Genomic DNA, 21,629 nt, shown 5'->3' with positions numbered 1-21,629 from the left:
CACACACACGCCTGCTGTGGCAGTGTGGTTACTTCTACTTTTGTTTTTAATTCATTATAATTCCTTTGTTAGTACAGTGTAGTAAAATCTGATGCAAATCCGAATGACAGCAACTTATTAACTATTATTGTTCGTTATTCTTCGAAATATTGTGTTTCTGGTTGCCAGAAAGAAGTAGTTCGTCGTGAAAGGGTTCTTGAAACAATACGTGTATTTATTTATTTTTTTGCCAACCATGGATATTGAGAACAAGCTTTCTGCAGAATTCACAGGCTTTGATCTGGACTCATTCATCACAACCCATGGGTCCAAAAGAGAAAAACCTCCCCTTTCTGCCACACTGAAAAAGTACCATGGATTCTGCAGGAGGAGGGTAAGTAGCCTACTGAGTAACAACAACAGCATGTCCTACAGATGGACAGTTGGACACAGGTCCATGGGCAGGCAGGCACCATGCTATTTATGGAAACCATAACTTTAAATTTGCGGATTGCTATATAATAGGGTAGGGTAGGAGAATGGCCGAATATTGAATTGATGTCTTTGGTTTGAAAATCAGTAGTGTAATGGTTCCCCAGACTACTGCTGGTAGTTGAGAACAACTGTAATTTTTATTTTATATACGTTTCCTAAATATCAATTATTTTAAGGCTTTCGCAACATATGTGGCATCCAAGACGGATGGATGCTGCAAGGAAGGAAATCCCATGCTAGCTTGGTGCTGCTGTGGTCAGACGTTCAGAGAATCCTCTTCCATTCACAAGCATGTGGCCAAGAGTCATGCATCTGAAATTCAACAACTCACAGAGTCCACGTTTAAACGTTTGTTGAGCCAACTTGAAGAAGAAGCTGTCAAGCATCAACAACCAAGTGTGCCACAGGCAGAGCCAGTGAACATTGCACAGTGGATACCAGACACCAGTTGCATCACCGAGGATCAGCTTAAAAAGTATTTGTCTTTATTTTTTACTTTGGTTCGGCCCTGTCTTTTGGCACTCTTTTGCATATAGCACAATTTAACGAATACACTTTTTTTTTCATCAAAAGGGGTCCAGGCAAGGTACTTCTGTATTATTGCTACTGTCAGGTCGAAGACCCGCATGTCATCTCAGCTTGGCAGAAAGATTTATGTGAAAAGCTCCATTTAACTGGCAAGGTAAGTACATTTCCTTTCCTTGGAACTGACTTTTTCTAAAGTATCTGTAATCATTATTAGCCAATAATGTTATTGATTAATTAATTGGTTGTCCCGTTGTCCGTGGTCCCCCGGAGGTCTATACTTGCTTGGTCGGTCCCCTCTTTTTATCCCATTAACATTATACCAAATACACATTTTGCCAAAGATAGGCAAGCTTGTATGGCCGCTGGCTGGGGACTGCAGCCAATAAATAACTCTGACATCCCATTACTCCGACTACGTTATGGATAGGGTTAGTAATGCGTCTCTATTCCCCCCACCTGTTTGACATTTTTTTGCAGAATCTTCACCTTTCCATTTGCCATTCTCAGAATAATGACGCTAGGATTCATGTGGCTAATGCATATGGTTAATTCTCTCAGGTGAGGGTAGCCACTGAAGGAATCAATGGAACTGTTGGGGGCACTGAAGCTGCTGCTGACATGTACATCAAGGCAATGCGTTCACATCCACTCTTCAACATAATAGAGGAAGAAGATTTTAAGGTTAGAATGATTTGTACTGTACAAATATCTATTGTATAATACATGGTACATGGCTTTCCCCATGATACACCTTTATTCATATGGAAGGAGGTAGGGCCCGCACACCATTCTTTTGGTAAATAATTACTTTATTGAATTAAACGACAACGTTTCAATCTTGATAGATCTTCGTCAGGTCAGACTCAGTATGAACGAAGATCTATCAAGATTGAAATGTTGTCGTTTAATGAGTGCTGCAACCACTCCTATAGACAGCTATATGTGTGGCTGTGTCTCTGGGTCCATCCCCGGGTCCCTGGCTGTGTCTTTGGGTCCATCCCTGGGTCCCTGGATGTGTCCGAGCACAAAATTAGCGTTTGGTTCGTTTTCACCACCAAGTGTCACAGTTGTGCAGCCACACACACACACACACACACACACGCATATTAACTGTATATGATGATTTTAGGTGTGACAGTACAGTAAAGTGACAGTACAGTACAGTACAGTAGAGGGACCCCCTGGGGACCCCCACACGGTAACTCTGTCATTCTCAACCACTTCGGACGCGGGGCGGCTCACCGGAACCGGGCCGACACCCTGGGTGCGTTCCTGTGGGTCTGGAACTTCCGGGGAAACCCCGGGGACCCCCACACAGAGTTGCACCACTCACTTCACACGGGTGTGATTTAAAAAAATAAATATATTTTGGACATGGTTTGGACTGGTTTCTGCCTGACAGCAGAGATATATTTTTTATGTGATTGTCTAGATGAGTGATGGTGGTGCACAGTGTTTCTCTGATCTGAGGGTTGGTGTCTACAAGGAGATAGTCCCCATGGGAGTCAGCCCTGATGTCATATCCTATAAGTTGGCAGGTACTGAGTACTCAATATAATAATTGTTATTATTATTATTGTAGCAGATAAAACTATTTGTAATTTTGTATAGCCCTTTGTACATTGTCAAAATGCATTAAAATAAAATGAACAAATCTTTTTTGTTTCAACTACCGGTAATCATCTTAATACTGAATAAAGGACAAATTACAGGTTTCAAATTTGTTTCTTTCAGGAATTCACTTGCAACCTGAAGAATTTCACAAAGAAGTGGAGGCACTTTTATCTAATGGGGATTTATGTAACGATACCATCCTATTGGACTGCAGAAACTTTTACGAGAGTAAAATTGTATGTAAAATGTCATATCTGTAAAGAAATATAAATGAATATCTGTGTATAAATCAAGAATCAAGAAATTTAGCAAAATGTTCACTGTCATTGCATATTTGTATGTGCATGCAGTGTTTCCCCTATATAGCCAGAAGCTGATGGTGTGGGGGGGAGCTTTCACCGACGCATGCATGTGCGATGCACATGCATTGCGTGCATGCGTCGGCCCGTGCACATGCACGGGTGACATTTTTGTGATTTGGTTTGTGTTTTTTGCAGTCTTTTGTGGTCATTTGCCTTTTTTGGCCTATTTGCGGCCACCTACTAAAATTCATACAGTGGGGGCTGGTCATAATTTTGTGGTCCCCCCCCCCCCACACACACACAATAATGCATATAGGGAAAACACTGGCATGTGCATTTTGTAGTATTGTGAAGGGAAAAGTGTTATCTCAAACCTTTCCATAACTACACAAGATCTCTTGGGTACTGTGATGACTACTCAAGCTAATTTAGATCATTTCTATGGCATATTGTCTTTCTTTGGATAGTACTGAAGAGTGACAGAAAGGGAGAGGGTAGAAAGGGTTGTGATGTTTGACACGGTTCTTAAGACGGATCCAAACGCATTAAATTGATTATGAGCACAGATTAATAAACCAGACAGTGGGGAGTTACTTATATGCTTTATCCCCCCCCCCCCCCCCAGGGACAATTCAGTCATTGTCTGGCCCCCAACATTCGGAAGTTCAGCTACTTTCCAGACTATGTGGACCAGAATCTCGAGCTGTTCAAAGAAAAGAAGGTTCTCATGTACTGCACTGGGGGAATCCGCTGTGAGCGTGCCTCAGCTTACCTCCGCTCCAAAGTGAGTTTACCTGTCTTGATTTCATATTGAGTTTACATTTGCTAGTAGTTCAGTTCCAAATGACCAGATTATCAGCCTAACTAGATTTCTTTACCACCACACAAGGATGACAAAAAAAGAGGCAATTTATGCCATCCACCACCATCATACATTGAAGTGTGAAAGTTGCTGGCTAAGTAGATAAACTGCATTTGTCTTCAGGATGTGTGTAAGGAGGTGTACCAGCTGAAGGGTGGAATACACAAGTACCTAGAGCATTTCCCAGAGGGCTTCTATCGCGGGAAACTGTTTGTGTTTGATGAGCGCTACTCTATCTCTTCCAACAGTGATGTCATCTCAGGTCTGTGACGAATAATAATATGATGTTGTATATTACTTCTAAAAAACCAAAAGAACATGTAATAAATACATTAAATATGCTAAATAGTTTAACACAATGCCATAGGAATGACAGAATAGTCTTTTAGCATATTATATTACATCCACACTGCCATATTGATCATCAACCAATACCAATGACAGCAAATTTAGACTTTATGTAATTTGCTTTTTGCTTGTAATTTTAACATTCTATTAGTGTACTAATTTACGCTTTGGCAAAAAAAATGTCAGGTGATGCATGTTCCACAACACTTTTTGATAAGCGGTCCGGCGTCATTCTTCTCTGTCCCACGTTTCAGAGTGCAGGTACTGCAGCTCACCCTGGGACCAGTACCAGCTGTGTACCACACAGTTCTGCTGTCAGCTGGTGCTCTCCTGTCCCGCCTGCCGTCTGGAAGGGCGCACCGCCTGTTGCCTCGCCTGTCAAACCAAACGGGGACGGGCACAAAGTGACGAGTCTTCCTCCACTCCACAGCAGAAAGAGGAGTGTGAGTGCACAGATGGGCGACTCCGAGTTCCCCAGGAGGTGTGACGTGTTGCAATGTCATCTCTGAGAACATATTTGTAGAACGTTTTCAGCCCCCCTCTGGCTTCCAATAAAGCATTGGTGAAGAGGTTTGCCGATGACCGCAATGATTCTTCTTTACATACCAACTGGTGAAAAGTACAGCAGAGGCGTGCACACTGCACAGCTCAAGATCATGAAACTAAAACAATATGAGCAGTCACAGATCAATAGTCAATGAACACTTTTCTTCTGAAAGAGATCTTCAGAGTAATCAAAACCAGCAGAATGTATTTAAGAAAATGTCCAAACCCCAATTGGCAAAGAGAATGCATCATTACAGAATAGGGTCCATCAGTCAACATCAGTCAGATGTGTGTGCTCTTTGTAATAAATTAATTCACAATGAGTACATGGGACAGGGATTACATTATTTCTGTTTATATATTGAAAGAGATGCAATATTATGAATGTCTATTCTGACATCTGGAAAACAGCAGTCTGTATTAGTGTATTTGTATTACCTTGTGTTTACCTTGATTACTGTAAATCGCTCTGGATTAGTGTCTGCTAAAAAAATCCCTAAAATGTAAATCGTTAACAATATGTACACTGGGCTGGCTATTTTGAAAATAGCCCATCTACAAGCTCAACATGAGCCACGACGCGTTGTGAAGTTGTAGATCCTCACTCAGTTTCCACACGCTTCAGTTGAAATAAAAAGCAGATCTGTCTGCTTTTCTTGCTGAATTCATGCTTCTTCTGCCTCTTCAAAACTATAATCTGCTGTTAACATACTGTGTGTGTATACTATTGACGCAACGTGAACCAATACATTATTATGATTCCCGTTTGATGCCTTTTTAATGATGATCTTTGTGGTGATCATGTTCCCTGTGTAGGCCTGTGCAGAACTTGTGGCTGATGGCGCAGTGCACATCTGGTGGTCTTTAAAGCTTGTGTATATTGTCCAGTGGTGGACAAAGTACTCAACACCATTACATATTACCATTACATACTACTTGAGTCAAAGATACTCTTGGTCAAATATATTACTCACCTATACAAGTGAAAGTTGCTCTGTTAAACGAGGGCTACTTGCTTTTATTGAATTTTATATGTGAAAATGTAGACATTTACCCCCAATATTCAAAGACTTCCCCAAAATGTATACAAATCCCCGAAAATATAGCAGGTCTACAAGTTCACAGTGCGTCATGACTCATGATGCCATGTGTTGTGAGCTTGTAGATCAGCTATTTCCCCTATGTTTGAATTAGAGCCTAAGTGGTTAATTCATAATGTATTTTTGTAAATTTGGGTCCCAGGAAGACACCAGATGTATATTTTGGACCTCGAGCCTAAAAGGTTGGGGAACCACGTGCCCCAGGGTATGGATTTGAGCTGGTTTGTCTTTTTGTTAGCAACGTTTTGAGAAAACGGCTTGTTGAGATGTCGGAAAACCGGCGAGTTCTCCGGATACCACATAGGATATAGGAAAGGTGAGCAGCTTGGGCACTGGTCCCTGTAAATTACCTACATTTTAGGGGTGAGGTTAAAGGTCACATAAAGGTCAAATATTTGACCTTTTTTAACTGTATAGGTTTGAGCTATAATCTATTGAAGACCAGCACGGTCTTGGGACGTCATTAGTAAAATAAGGATGTAAATTACATTGTTATTTTTGTTCTTTAGGTATTTTCCCAAATATATATTATTTGCCATGGGAAGCAATACGGTTGTTTATGACTTAACTTTTCACACAATTTTTGGGCGATTTAATTATAGTTTTGGGATAGAATGTTCGTAAAACTGTACATACATTACTGACTTACTTAATCATCATCATCATCATCATCCAATACATAGGAATTGATTTATTGGAGATTCTGACTTTCAATTGTACTGTACATACATTTTGTTTTGACTTTATTGTTACATTTATTTTTGCTTTGGCAATGTAAACGTTTTCTCATGCAAATAAAGCCCTTTTGAATTGAATTGAATCCAAAAGCACCCAATGCAATTACTGTAGCTCTAATGCCTTCAACGGCAGCAAAGGGCATTCGGGCTATGGAGCAGAGCTACAATTACCGTAATACCTCTCCCGCACGAGCACACCAAAACCACGCGAGGGGGTCTAGGCTCTGGTCTAGGTTGGAGCTGGGCTGGCGGACCGCAGTGCAACGCCGCTCCGCTGACTGCCTGGATGTGACTGGGAAGGGAACATCCTCAACATCCGAGGCGACTGTGAGCAGGCGAAGGCTCGCCTCCCAGGCTGTGTAGAGCGCTGCGGGGGCCGGGGGGGTTTATATTTAAATAAATACACAGCCGTCAGCCGGCGATGCATCGTTGATGGCAACAACACAACGCTTCTGATGTGTCTTCACACCACCACCACCAAAGTGCATCTGTGGCTATAAAGGAGGATAATAAGGCAGGCGGATCGGCGACATCATGTCTGCGCCGCCGGGTTTTACCAACCTGAACGCCTCCGTCCGTTACAGCCCAAACTCAACGGCCAACGGAGGAGAATATGCGCCCCCTTATCAGAACGGTAATCCATCCACCATCCATCCAGGCCATGGTGACTGGGATTAGCCACACGGCTAACCCCGTAGCGTGCAAGCACGTCAGGTGTTTTTATTATTTAGAGTGTCTGTTTTTGTTCTTTTCAGGTCACCTGTGCACCATAGTACAAGAAATAACAGCTTTAAACTTGTCAATGACAGTAAAGCTGCGTTAGCTGGTCCACCCGGCTAGTTAGCTTTCTGCTAGTGTTAGCTGTATGCTTCAATGCCTTCTCGTTGGCATTGTGCTACTCATTTAGCATAAAGTAAGGTGATTATAAAGCAACATAAGTATTTGACAGATTGTACGTCATCCGTTCTGTCCCGTATATCAGTGTGTCTCGCCAGTCTGGCAATACTACTATAATGTGTCAATGTAGTGTACTGTAGTAGTAGGATGGATGCAGCTGGGAGACATGTCACTAAATAATGCGATTTCAAGTTACATTTACAACTGTGTTATAGCAGCTGTGTTTAATATTAACCTATGTATGTTGTCTGCAAAGTTTGTTATGGATGGAGTTATTTTGGAAATTAACCACAGCATTACATTGAATTGTCAAGAGTTTGGGGAAAGGTGTAACAGTAAAGATAGGCTATTTGACATTGTGACCATCCGTGTTTCCTTGATCTCCAGGACCAGGACAGAAGTCCATGTATCCACCTGCAAGCTACTATGGAGCACCGCCTCAACAGCAAGGTCAACCCACCATTCCTGCACACTGTACCCCTGCCCCTAACAAGGCACCTTCCACGAACAATGCCTACAGTGCTAACTACTATCACAACAACCAGCAACAACAGCATCACCTCCCTCAGCACCAAGTTGCCCCCAATATAGCACCCTCGGCGCCCTCTGGGGCAGTGGCACCCCCAAGCTTTGCCCCCCCACCCACCCATCCCTATGGTACCATCCCAGCCACCACCAACCCCATTTCTTCCCCTCCGCCTCCACAAAACGCTCAACCTAACCCCCAGTCATTCCAGCAGCAGCATCAGCCGGACCCCTATGGCACTCCAGGAGCTTACTATGGACAGCAGCCGTTCCAGACTCCCCACACACAGCAGCAGCCCAGTTTGGTGCCAGCACCACCCAGCTGTCCCGGCGCTCCTGTCTATCCTATTGTTTCCTACCCGTCAGCTCCTGGTAGCAGCCAGTATGGGACGCTGCGGTCTTCCCAGACCCCTGCTGGCGGCACCGTGGCCAACCTAATCAACACCCCCCTCCATCAGCAGCCCCCGGGGAGCAGTGCCTCACACCCCCCGACCCCTTCTACGACAGCAGTGCACGTGCAGCAAGGCTACAGTGTGGCCCCTCCTCCCGGTCAGTCGACAATGACAGTGAATGGCCAGGGCAGCACAGGTAAAGTATTATGGCTTCTTTTTTATATATAGTAAAAGAATAAGATGATGTGGGGGACACTGGTTTTGATCATATGATGTCATGATTGGGGAAACCCGCATGTATTCGAAAATCGAAATATTTTCATGGTTAGGCGTAGTTTTACTGAAGTTCAGGAATAGGGTTAGGTTTTAAGTTTTACTCAGGTTAAGGTTAGGAATAAGGCACGTTTAGGCATAGTCTAGTCTACTGAGGTTCCGTTTAGGTATAGCAGAGAGACCGTTCTGAGGTTGCTGGATATTATGCACCTGGGGCGACTCTGTTTTAGGGCCAGAGTTTTGGTATTCATCGCCAGACCTGTGCCTACTGCTGAACCACCAAGATGCTAGCCTGGGTTCCAAACTGATTTGCTGCGTTCCGCTGATCTGAAAATGTCACTGCGCTACCCAGTCTGGACCGTCTCCTATTCTCCATAGGTAGGCGGGACATATGAAGGTTGAAATGGAACCGTGTCTTCTGATTGGTCTGTGGTGCGGGTTGAGGAAAAACACCAGTTTGATGTTGTATCAATGCACACTGCACAGCTTCTGCTGTTGTCCTGCAACGTCTCCTTATCATTCACTAAACTCACCCCACACAGCCGTCATTTATTTTATACTACTGAATTGTTTACTTTTTACCGTAGGTTTTTAGTTTTTACTCAATACCGTATAACGGCATACCGTTTTTTTCAACAGTGAGAAGCATGGACAGAGTGGGGCTGGCTGATTACGCATCAGCAACAACGTTGCTACGTAACAGTTGACTTGACGTTATGAAATGTGAGTCAAGCAGCCTCTGTCCAGACTAGTAGCGCAGTGACATTTTCAGATCCGCGGAACGCAGAGAATCAGGCTGGAACCCAGGCCACCAAGATGCCCCATTTCCTTGTATAGGAGCAGGAAAACTAATTTAAATGTGTGGCTTACCAGCCAAAGTACCAGCCAGGGCCAGGCAGATTTGTTACCGCCCAAAACAATAGTGTTCCAGTATATTACCGTGTAAGTAATCCTTGCTGAGCCATGTGGCCTCTCTAGTGACATGTTCCAAAAATAACGGATCTACAAGCTTTATTGTCACATCACAGGGTTACAGGTCTAAAGAAGTGGGTGAATAATAATAATAATACATTGATAATAGTGCTTTTCTTGGTACTCAACGTTGCTTTACAAGAACAAACAAAAGGCGTTGGGGGGGAGGGGGGGCTGCGGGTTTTCTGAACACAGCCTAGTTGGATGTTTAGTAGCTTCCAGAGCTCCCGAGGATTGTTTTTGCTTTCCTCGGCTTTATCATTGATAAAGTTTCTTTTAGCTGATTTGGTCATGGCAGTTACGGTTACAGTTTCTTAGCTTGTTTCGTTGTGTTTTTAGGATGCCCAGTTGGGTTTTTGTCTCTGGCTTTCATTGCAGTCAGTATGTCCAAATTCATCCATGGCTCGGAGCGGGTTTTGACCCTGATGGTTCTCAAAGGAGCCATGTTGTTTGTCCTTGTCCTTGAGGGGTCCCTGGACCCCACTTTGGGAACCACTGTCATATATTATGGATGGGCCTGGGTGGTGATTGTCCTTAATGATACGTTGAGCTTCGACCATGCACATGTAACGGACTTCTTTTAGTAGTCAAAGACACGAACAGGAACTTCAGGAGACAGTTTATTCTGTAAGAACAGACAAATAAAACACATTTGTTGTTGGAACTGGTCCACTGCATAGCCTCAGACTGTCTCAGAGGAGCACGGAATCCACTCTTTTTTTAACCTGACCAATAACAGTAGCTTATCTGTCTAATACTTTTTGCCTAACCAATAACATTAACCTCTGTCTAATACATGTTTCCATTTTATTATAAGAGGTCTTAAATCCAAATACAATATTGACATGAGAATACCATAGCAGCATACTGGGCTCAACATTGAGTTTGCATTTACAGAAGAACTAAAATCAAATCATTAAATTAAATATATAACATAACAAGCTATAGTTGGTACATTATATATATAGCACATACCTGTAAGAACAGACAAATAAAACACATTTGTTGTTGGAACTGGTCCACTGCATAGCCTCAGACTGTCTGTGGGCAACACAACACAAAAAGTCAACTCACTTTATTTTCGTGCAAAAAGACTAACACTGTATGACGTCATCACTAGTCCCCGTGATAAATCAAAAAGCTGTTTATAAAAAGATTCATTGCACTCAGATAAATATTATCATAATGACCCAACGTCATATGTATATTAGACACTGTATGCTTCAATTTACAGCTGAAATGAACACTATATAACAAAAACATAAAATAATATCACACCCTCTCACCTCAGAGGAGCACGGAATCCACTGAGGTAGCTACGGTAACACCGCTAGGACATACAGAGCGGCAGCTACGGGAACACCACTAGGACATATATAAGTGTGATATGCAGTGAACCAAAGTGCTATATATCTTAGTTTGAACAACAAAACGAAGTCTTGTACTGCTCAATAGTGGGCAAATGAACAACTCAATTTAACTCTGTTACACACATCTTCTCATATAATGTCTGGAGGGAGGGAAGCTCAGCACATTGTGGAATTTGTATTCGGAAACTTTCGTTCCCTAAGCCAAGTTTACGGTGGTACCACAAGTTACAACTCTCCCTATTACCACTTATTTGCTATGATTGTTACTGTACATTTGTCGACTGTTTCTGGATGCTCTCTCCCGGTGAGATGACTTGAATTTACACATTGGATTAGTACTAGTATGAGCAACACATATCGCATGGTATTGGCGCACACACATCTGCCCGCACAAACGCCTAATACATTACACAGTATAAGCGGCTGCACCATTTCGAAAAAGGAGGGCTAGGCAAAACAACATTTATTTATTTTAATAATTGCTATATTTATTGTATGCAAATTCAAAAATTGCAAATTCATTTTTTTACAGCTAGTTAATCAATGATTTATTTCAGACCCAGGGAGATCCATATTACAGAGGAATAAAAAAAAACCCAGTATAAATCACATACAGTAGAAAAATAAATAAACAGGTTTTCAGTGTCTTAACATGCAGACAGGTCTGCCAGTGCTTCCACAATCTGGAAGAGAATCTATACGAACTGTATACAGGGTTAGTCACAGCAGTAATGATGTCATTGTTTGACTCAATTGCTCTGCATATACATCTATACATCATGTTTCTTAACACTTCAGGGCAAGTTGGAGCTATGACACTTTTGGAGTTTCTCATACTATCATTATACGCCACCTTGAGTTTTCTCATGGACTCTTGTTTATACCGACACCGACACCACAGATGACCAGTATACAAGGATGTACAATGTGCCTTAATCACCAGCGATTGTGAAAGATGAAATCTGCTAAAACCTGTTCCCCATAGAGGAGACTGTGTTGTCCTCCCTACTTTACTGTTTTCCTTCTATATCAAAGCTGAGAGGCACAGGAGAGAAGGGTTTAGTGGGATTTGATCCTGAACCAGCAGAGTAGGTGCACTTAGGGCAGATTCACACTGGACCACTTGGCAGATGTTGTGGTAGTGTGAATGCTGCATAGTGCATACCGTACTGTTCCCCAGAGCGGATCACCCAACCATTCCCGGGACCGAGGTAGTCTTGGGACTGATTGAAGTGTACTCGGATACGGATTGATGCAATGTGAAAACATTGAATACAGTTCAATGAAGTGTACTCTGATACGGATCGATGCAATGTGGAAGCATTGAATACAGTTGAATGAAGTGTACTCGGGTATGGAAGAATCAAGGCCAATGTGAATCATGGCCAGCGGGCACCAGGCAATCGTATTCGGGAACAGTTTGAATCAAACAGACTCAGTGTGAATCTGCCCACAGACTATCAGCGCATCTTAACCCCCTTATGGCTATTGACGTATTTATCGTTAATCGTTTGGCTAATGGCCGATTGTAATCTACCTAAAACCGGCCGAAATCCGCACATGCACTTTATGTCTTTATGTGCATCGCTGCGTAAAATGCAATATTTTGGGCTTGATTAGAGCTTAAATTAAGTGCATGATTTTGTATTATATTTTCTTCTTCTTTTCCCACAGCCCAAACCACAGGTCACCAACACTATGACCAAAGCCACCAGGCCTCTGTGACCTACGACCCCTACGGCAGTGTGGGTCCAGATAGAGACAGACCCCACTCAGGGACCCCCTCAGCTTCTGTCCATTCTTCTCCAGGACACCACCAAGGTAAAAGGCATCGATGATGCAAACGGCATACCGTGACAATCATATTGGATATAGTATAAAATGTAGGCTTTGTGCTCCATTGCAGGTGGGAATCACTTGCAAAACTCCAGATCTACAAGCTAACTTAACAATGCAAAGTGTTTCAAAGTAGTTCAACTACCATCGTAGTTGAACTAGAGATATAATTAGGTTTTCCTCTGCTTGTTGCACATAGTGCTCCATTCTACATGCCGTTGAGGGAGTTGAATCGGGCGTTGTACTATGCAAATGATTCACACAGACTCAATTTACAAATGACCGACATTCATCCTTTGTTACACCTGTGTAACAAACTTAAACAAAGGCACACAAATCAAGGCTGTGCACACGTTTCATGAATGAGGCCCAATGACTTGAAATAGGTGACACAATATTTCGTTTTGTGGTTTGGTAATGGCTTTCATTGATAATGACTTCCTGATTGATTGATTGAAATATTTATTAACAGTTTGAAGAATTACAGTACATTTCAAGCACAACTCAATACAAAGACTGTTAACTGTGAGTGGACGATCCAATAAAGCATTACACTTGTTTACAAGAGGGTACACCTTGTTCAATTCATCAAAACATTTAGAGACGTACAAATAGATACTTCTATATAGCCAAAGAACGGAACAGGAATTCATCATAAAGGAGGTAAAAAGGGAAAAGAAACACATACAGTGATTTTACGGGGGACAGTTTCGAATTGCCTGGTCTGGAGCCTTGTTTTAAGGGCCTTTTACTGTAATGCAAGCACGTTAAATGGTTTCTTGAATTTACATGTTTCCTTGTTTAGCGCTTTATTGTAGCAAAATGAAGAATGGGCTATTTCTTTCTGGCGTCGCTCATTTCTGCCTGGGCTATTGCCAATGGACAGCAGACTAGTTGACTGCAGAACAGTCGTCCTTCCAGGCTATGGGACATAGTCTGTCCGCGTCTGGGTGTGGCAGATGTGGACTACTGAGCAATCCAATGCACTTCCATCCCAATGCAAAACTAGCCATCTGGTCAAAGCATATTTTCATTTGTATATTTTACTGCATTGCGCCCTGTCTGGCAGATACAGACATTAACACAACTTGAAAAGACAGAAATGTTGTTTAGCAGTGGCTAAAATGTTGAGTTGACCATCTTTATTATCCTATCTTTTGACCAATCTATAATCAGATGTTGCCGTTTAGAGTGAGGACGAAGCTTGCACCAACGGCCCTGTCTGTGACATTATCAAATCAACCTTTATTTATATAGCACATTTCACACAACCGAAATTGACCAAAGTGCTTCACAGAATCACAGTAGAAAAGTAAACATGGTAAAATCTAAACAAATAAGAAAAGAAAACAAGGAAACATAGCATGTATATTAACAAGAGTCCTAAACAACAAGAAAACGTAACCATTCAAATAATCAGATAACATTAAAGGCCAGAGAGAAAAGGTGAGTTTTAAGAAGGGACTTCTCGATGGATTGAGCAGCTCTAATGGTTGTTCCGTGGCTCTGGGGCTGTATGACTTCGGACATACAGTATATGGGGAGCCAGGCCATTATCCCATTCTCGGCGGGAACCCCTTTTGGTGTTTTAAGCATTATGTTATACTTGAAAAATAGCAGATCTACAAGCTCATAGCGCAGCACTGAGGGCCACGCTACGGGCTTGTAGATCTGCTGTTTCTTGAAAAATCGTGAAAATGTGGTGCAAATCTTTGAATATATATTCTTTCAGAGCGAACATTTTTAACTCAACTCTTTGCCTTTGGTAGGTCCCTGGAACAACATATTTTAATTCTGAGGGTCCTTGTATTGACATGAAATGGTAGAGAACCAATGACATAGAAATTTAGAAGACATTTTTTTAGAATCGGCCTCAGGTCACAATGGGTCAAGGGATTTAAAAGTAAATAAAATAACCTTTGTTTGATAGGGGAGCCAGTGGAGAGAGGTTAGGACTGGTGTGATGTGGTCAAATGTTTTGGTACTGAGAGACGTTAGGACTGGTGTGATGTGGTCAAATGTTTTGGTACCGGTGAGAAGGCGGGCAGGCAGCAGCGTTTTGAACTAATTGCAGGCGCCTGAGTGCGGATTGGCCGATGCCACAATTTACGGCGTTACAGTAATCCAGCCTTGAGAAAATGAAAGAATGGATAACGGTTTCGAATTGTTTGGAGGTAGATAAGGTTTGACTTTGGCAAGTAGACATAGAGGAGAACAAGGTCTGCCACCTTAGACCTTTTCAAGTCGAAACGCGAAACATTGTACATTAAATTCACTTTGGGAGGCATGCAAAATAGTGTATATAATATTATTATTATTATAGCATTTCCTTGTTTTAAACAGTGACATGCACACGGACAGTCTGCTCAGTCGTGATGTTCCAAGTGGAATAAAAAATAAATACAATTTCAAACGTGCATGACGGCACGCCTAATAAAAAAATTATCAGACAGAGTTGCTAGGCTAGTAGTTTGCATGGGAAGTTTGCAGACATAGTAATTCTGATTTCAATATCCTAATTACAGTGAGATTGAGCTAACAGTTAAGTTTTGTTTTTCTCTGTGTGTTCAGTTTGGGAAAACTGAACACACAGACCGAGCATCTTCATGCTTGGTCTGGGCTGGCTGAGTAAACGGGGACTCAGACTCCATATATTTCCAGGATAATGTATAGATAACACTTGTAGTAAGGTTGTTATTTTGAGAACTAAATGCCCCACAATATGAATACATTTTTATGTTTTATTTTAACTGTTGTATAAGTATAATCGCAAAATTCCACTTGAGGGTGATGCTAGCAAAACTCTTCTCCGCCTGGTTCCTTACGGCATCACTGTCGTGCTCATGCCAATAATCAGGATAACGCACACACCCTTTGGAAAGGGGCTTAACCCTTTTTGGGCGGGAACCCCTTTTGGTGTTAGCATTACGTTATGCTTTAGCTATTGAAAAATAGCAGATCTACAAGCTCAAAGACATTTTTAGAATCTGATCTCAGGTCAGAATGGGTTAATAATGAAACTGTCAGGAGACAGGATGTAATAGACATTTTTAGAATCTGATCTCAGGTCAGAATGGGTTAACAAGCTCAACGAGTTGGAGTGGCAAAATAAATTCAAGCGTTTGATTGAACTTCATCACATTCCACAAATCATGTAACAACATCACATGACCTACTTAGTCACAGCACGATCAAATGGCCTAGTAATGGGTAACATTTTTGACAGTTAAAACAAAATGATTTACTGTATATAATGTGCCTACAATAGACACGAGAGTATTTTCTCACCAAGCCTAAAGACTATCACTTCAAAATCAACCTAAACCACTGTAGGTAATGTAATAAAGCTTGAAGTTGTTGACTATGTGAAAGCCCATACACATACTATTACTGTATACTTATAGCCTACACAACCACAAGTTGCATAATAATAATAATAATACATGACATTTATATAGTGCTTTTCTTAGTACCCAAAGTCACTTAACAACAAAACAAAATGAACAACTTTATTAGGAGAGAAATTGTAAAAAATCACACCTGTGTGAACTGAGTGGTGCAACTCCCCTCTCTCTCTCTCCCCCCTTCTCTCTCTCTCGCAACAGTGCAGCACTGTCTGTCTCTCTCTGCTTCTGGCACAACAGCGCCCCTACTGGTACTCATAGTCATACTGGTGCTCATTAACGTCACATAGGTGAACCAACACATAGGTGAACACGGACATTGCTGTTCCTTGGAGTGGTTGCACCACTCAAAAAGGCTAAGAATTTAGCAAGGGGAAAACAAACAAATAAATAAACTAAGACTAAAAGGCAAAAAGGGAGATTTTAATTGGCAGGGAAAGCGAGTCTGAAAAGGCTTTTGAACTGGGCAAGGGTGGGGGTGGCTTTGATGCGAGGTGTGAGTGAATTCCAAAGGGAGGGGGGTTGCAACTGAGAAAGCCCTGTCTCCCAGGTGCGTTGAGGGAGCGGGAGGAGGCGTGGTGTTGGAGCCTGGTTGTTTTAGGAACACAAGGCTGCTGTACTTTATACCTCATACTAAGCATTTAAAGTATGAGGTATAAAGTACAGCAGCCTTGTGTTCATAAAACCGAAAGTTTGGGTATTGGGTAAGACTGACGCTATGTATCTTTCAGGACCTTTCACTGCTTTGTTTCAACCATTACTCTATGGCTCTGGTCTCAGCCACCGCGGTAGATATTTTGACATTCCGTTTTTATTTTTTATGTTGCCACTACTGTTGGAGCAGCCATAAACTACACAGGTTCATCCCGATGTTCTGGAGCATCTTTGTAATGTTAGTGTTAGTAAAAAGCAGGTAAAAGAGTAACGTTTGAGGCAGACTAACATCAGTCACTTTTCCATTCACTGTAGTAGAAGAGGTGCGGGTTTAAACAGCAGATATGTCGTCTCCGCCTACAGGAAATACGTTGCCTGTGACCATGAGACCCGTTTCTGAATCGGTCTATAGGTGGTGAAGGTGATCAGTATTTTGAAATCTATTCTGTGTTTGACTGGGAGCCATTGAGCCAGTGAACCCCAGTCCATGAAGGACTGGGGTTATGTGGTCTCTGGATCGGGTTCTAGTGAGGAGGCGGGCAGCAGAGTTTTGAAGTTTTTTGAGAACTTTAAAGGTGACACCTTGCAGTAGTCGAGTCTGGATGTGATGAAGGCATGGATGAGTGTCTCTGCAGCAGTGTGGGATGGAGGCGGGCAATGCGGGCATGCAGCCAATAAAGATTAGTTTGGACTTTGGACCAACGAGTAATAGATTTGAAAGCAACTTTGCTCTCTTATTAAAGAGTATTCTCTAATCTCTTCTCTACACATACTCGTGAAATCTGTACAAATACAGATCACTTGGTTATAATTCATAAACCTACCATTTATTAATACTGCCTTACATTACACTTTTAACTTAAACATTTGGTTATACACTGTAGAAATCCTGTACTACACTGAGTTTTCCTGTACTAAAGGTTGAGCAAGTTGGTACAGTACAACTACAGTATAATCTTTATGCTCCAACACCTGTTTTTTTGTCTTGTCTGTTGTGGCTGTGTTAAAAGGAACATCTTGGTCTGTCTCATTTTTAGATGTGCAGTTCCTCAGCTGCGTTTGTAGACCCGACTGTGGGAATTATTGTCATGCTCACAGGTGTGCTGAGTCTGCTGACCAAACACACCTTTTGCTCCTTTTCACGCAGATCTACATGCATGTGACCAGCCAGACGATCCTCCATCCTAAATAAACTGTAGCACGTGTTGAATAACACTGCCATTTGACAGACTCACAACACTCTGTTCTGGGTGTTGCAGCCCCCCAGGTGCTCCCTGTGTACTGACTTCGCCACGTCACTTCACTCCTCACACACCATGTGTTCTGTACCTCTTCCACCCCCCACCCTCTCCCCAACAGGCCTGCAGTACGGATATGTTGCTAATAGCGGAGCTAGCTCAGGCTTTGCTGGCAGCGCCTCGGCCCAGGCGGCGGCAGCAGCCCCCCCCTCGCCATCCAGCTCCGAGGATGATGACGATGATGACGATGAGGATGAGGAAGCAGGTCTGCTTTAGCTTTGTACCACCCCACCACTGCCCCGTCACCCTGTCTTTCCAACACCACGCTTGCACTTTCTGTTTACTTTTTATATTGTATTTACATCCCCACTCTTGACACACGCGAGCACCTGCGATCACTGACATTCATATCTCATCTGTATCCGTGTCTATCCATCTGTTGACCCCCAATACTTTTTGTATTTTTGTGGGATTGTAATGCACGAGTGGGCATTCCATTCTTCACTTAGCATGTGTCTCGGTGCCTCCTTGCTAAGTCACCCAGTAAAGCTCTGGGCAATGATCTGTCTTCTGCTGCAGTGCACTTTAATTACCAACAAGCAATTCATTTCTAGTTTATTTGTTGCCCGGCCCGGCCCACAATTTCCCTCTGTATTGGGAAAGTGATGCTTGGTGCTTTGAGCCTGAGGTCACACAAAGTAGTATACTGTAGTAAAAAGTATATTCTTAACTTTTTGTATGGTTGTATACAAGTCCAGAGGCACATCTTATCTGGACTTGTCTCATGGCACACCATTTGGGAACCACTGGTGTAAATGTGGCACCTTGGTGTTCTTTTGAAAGCCATTCGTATGGTTTCACTCCTAATGTCTGCAACCTCGAGGCTTTTGTCTTGTCTGTCCTCGTAGCCTAATGTCCACACAGGAGATAATCCAGCAGGGTTGCCTGTTGGTTGGTCAGATTTAGCATGACATAATTGGATCCCACTCTTACCAATGAACAAGCGCTATACTACGCCATGTGGCCCCAGTAGATTAACTGACTCATTCAAGTGTGTGCGCGCATACTGTGTTTGTAATTTGAGGTGAGGGGACAGAAGTGTGCGTATGAATACAAGTGACAGAGGACATACACAGAGTTTATGTTCAGTTCAAATGACTGAAAGTTGCTCTTTGTTTTGCCTTACAGTACTTGTTGTGCTTACCTCCCCTCCTTTTTCCTTCCTTTTTATCATCTCACATCTCTCCTTCCTTCCGATTGACTTCTTCCACTGCTGCCATGCTCATCATTTTATTCTGTTAACCTCTCTCTCTCTCTCTCTCTCTCTCTCTCTCTCAGGTGGTACGTCCTCCTCTACTACTGGTAGTGCCTCTCCGGTGCCTAACAGCTATGACTCTTTAGAAGGAGGCAGCCCATACCCAGGTGCACTCTCCAGTCATGCAGTGCAAATATAATACCGCAACATAACAATGCTCCATTCACTAAACATGTTATGTTCCTTGCACACACATCATCTCCATGTGTGTGTGTGTGTGTGTGTGTGTGTGTGTGTGTGTGTGTGTGTGTGTGTGTGTGTGTGTGTGTGTGTGTGTGTGTGTGTGTGTGTGTGTGTGTGTGTGTGTGTGAGTGAATATGCGCATGCTTTCTGGTATGAATGTCATTTCACACAGAGAGACTGTTCATATTTGTTAAATACTCAAACTCATGTCTTGCACGTGTGAATATCACATTATTAGTTAGTAGACTGAGGCTCCAGCAGATTCTAAATTACTTTTTTATATCCAGGACCCCCAAATTGACACTAATTAGCCCACAGACCCCCACTTGAAAATATATGCCAGGGACCCCCCATAAGAGAAGATGTTTACGGCTCTAGCAGAGATTCTCAACCCGTTGAATTTCAAGGACCCCAAGTTTGACATGCATTAGTCTACGGACCCCCATTTGGGAGACAAAATAAAGAAACCTTGACACTTAATGTCATTTATATCTCTGAGACCCCAATTTATATTGTAAAATTAATTAAGTAATTAAATTTAACTCCGACAGTGTAGAAATGGAACCAAATGGACCCTAACGGTTTCATTTGGTTCCATTTCTATACTCTCTGAGTTACAGACCCACCATTTCTATACTCTGAGTTACAGACCCATAAGGGTCCATTTGGTTCCTAACTAGCTGGGGACCCCCTGGAACTCCTATAAAGGGCCACTCACCCCTTTTGCAACCAGATCTTATTTTAATGATGTTTGGGAGACAAGAAATACTTTCCTGGGGTTTTTATGTGGGTAATATCCATGATGTCATGGACACAGGGCTCACTTCCTTCCTGGACTACATGTTGTCTCAATAAGACAGCCCTCCCCCTATCCACAAGGAGGAGCAGTGGACCAAAGCATTATGGGGATTGTAGTCCAGGAAGGAAGAGAGGCCTGTGTCCATGACATCATGGAGCCCATGGACACTCTAAAATACTCTAAAAACCCACATAAAACCCCCAGGAAAGTGTTTATTGACTCCCAAACATTATATCTGGTTGAAATTGGGGTGAAGTGGCCCTTTAAGGACCACACTTTTGGAACCACTGTTCTAAATGACCTCTCTATCTCTCTCTCCTGCTGTCATTCATTCTCTCCCTCTCCCTTCTGTCCTACAACACACACACTCTGTCCCTCCAGACTCCATGCCTCCCTCCAATGACATGTCCAACCAGGCCCCGCCCTACAGTAGCTACGGGTACCCCGTTATGCAGCCCACCTATCAGCAGCGGCCCGTCTCCCACGTCGACTCCTCCCCTTCACACGAAGACTACGGCCAATCCAGCTACCAGCAGTATTCCCAGGTAAAGCCTGATTGATTACAATGGTCTATAGATAACACAAATGTACAAACTAACAATGTATTGTAATGCGACACGCCTTTTAACATGCTCAACATGCCCCTGAAATCACATGGAAGAGAGACACAAACCTTGCTAATGCTATATTTAGTGGTTCAGGTTAATGAAGAACATTTTCAGGGGCATCTCTTACTTTGTTTCTATGCATTTGATGCATGTTTTACCTTGCTTACTGTTAAGTCGCTGTGGATTAAGAGTGTCTGCCAAATGCCTAAATTATAATATACTATATAAAATCACACCCGTGTGAAGTGAGGGGTGCTCTTGTCATCGTACATCATGACATAACATGTCTATTTGCTCAGACACTATGACGTAAAATTGTCCATCCATTGTTAATAGGAATTTAATGTTTGTGTTAGACGAAAGTCTACACTAATAGCTGAATATAGGAGGCACCCCTCAAAAATCACACGTGTGAAGTGAGGGGTATCAGCATACAGCATCATACGTCACATTCCGCGCTCGGCCAATAAAATCATCACAGATCTCATTCCAGCCAATCACTTTTATCTTCAATATTGACTTTTCTCAGCCAATCAAATCATCGCTATGGGGTGATCAGCCACAGCCAATCATCACATCAGCCAATGTTTGTGTTCACACAAACCGTCAAAGCTGGGCCAAAGATATATAGTGTATATAAAGCAACAGCTAC

General features: G+C 42.6%; 2 protein-coding genes across 5 annotated transcripts in view; both read left to right on the top strand.

Annotated features, from left to right (window-relative positions):
- Positions 1-8: 8 nt before the first annotated feature.
- Positions 9-5,347, top strand: tstd2 (thiosulfate sulfurtransferase like domain containing 2). Of its 2 annotated transcripts, none has more exons than XM_083785395.1 (9): positions 9-373; positions 651-949; positions 1,048-1,156; positions 1,561-1,683; positions 2,456-2,540; positions 2,737-2,852; positions 3,544-3,702; positions 3,904-4,042; positions 4,383-5,347. In XM_083785395.1, exons 1-9 carry the CDS (start codon positions 236-238, stop codon positions 4,613-4,615), a joined length of 1,401 nt encoding a protein of 466 aa, XP_083641521.1. In that variant the 5' UTR covers positions 9-235; the 3' UTR covers positions 4,616-5,347. The 2 variants fall into 2 exon arrangements, with proteins under 2 accessions (XP_083641521.1, XP_083641520.1); XM_083785394.1 differs by having other exon boundaries at positions 2,435-2,540.
- A 1,400-nt stretch (positions 5,348-6,747) lies between these two features.
- Positions 6,748-21,629, top strand: part of sec24b (SEC24 homolog B, COPII coat complex component) — a 46,213-nt gene continuing 31,331 nt past the window's right edge. The window contains exons 1-6 of one of the 3 annotated variants that reach the window (XM_083785852.1): positions 6,748-7,145; positions 7,796-8,521; positions 12,615-12,761; positions 18,194-18,337; positions 19,411-19,494; positions 20,751-20,914. In XM_083785852.1, the coding sequence (XP_083641978.1) occupies positions 7,046-7,145; positions 7,796-8,521; positions 12,615-12,761; positions 18,194-18,337; positions 19,411-19,494; positions 20,751-20,914 (1,365 nt within the window). In that variant the 5' untranslated portion in view covers positions 6,748-7,045. The remainder of the gene's footprint in view (positions 7,146-7,795; positions 8,522-12,614; positions 12,762-18,193; positions 18,338-19,410; positions 19,495-20,750; positions 20,915-21,629) is intronic. The other 2 variants (XM_083785854.1, XM_083785853.1) reach the window with 2 other exon arrangements.

The sequence above is a fragment of the Protomyctophum parallelum genome (genome assembly GCF_964188405.1).
Source record: "Protomyctophum parallelum genome assembly, chromosome: 16".
NCBI classification, from domain to species: domain Eukaryota; kingdom Metazoa; phylum Chordata; class Actinopteri; order Myctophiformes; family Myctophidae; genus Protomyctophum; species Protomyctophum parallelum.
The sequence above is the reverse complement of the archived record's forward strand: the minus strand, read 5'-3'. Positions and strand labels throughout refer to the sequence as shown.

What these genes read in the sequence shown, in the direction of transcription:
- tstd2 (XM_083785394.1), top strand. Translation starts at nt 236, where the DNA reads ATGGATATTGAGAACAAGCTTTCTGCAGAATTCACAGGCTTTGATCTG. An exon ending in ATGGATTCTGCAGGAGGAGG is followed by an intron (nt 374 to 650) that starts GTAAGTAGCCTA and finishes AATTATTTTAAG; the next exon opens with GCTTTCGCAACATATGTGGC. An exon ending in ACTTTTACGAGAGTAAAATT is followed by an intron (nt 2,853 to 3,543) that starts GTATGTAAAATG and finishes CCCCCCCCCCAG; the next exon opens with GGACAATTCAGTCATTGTCT.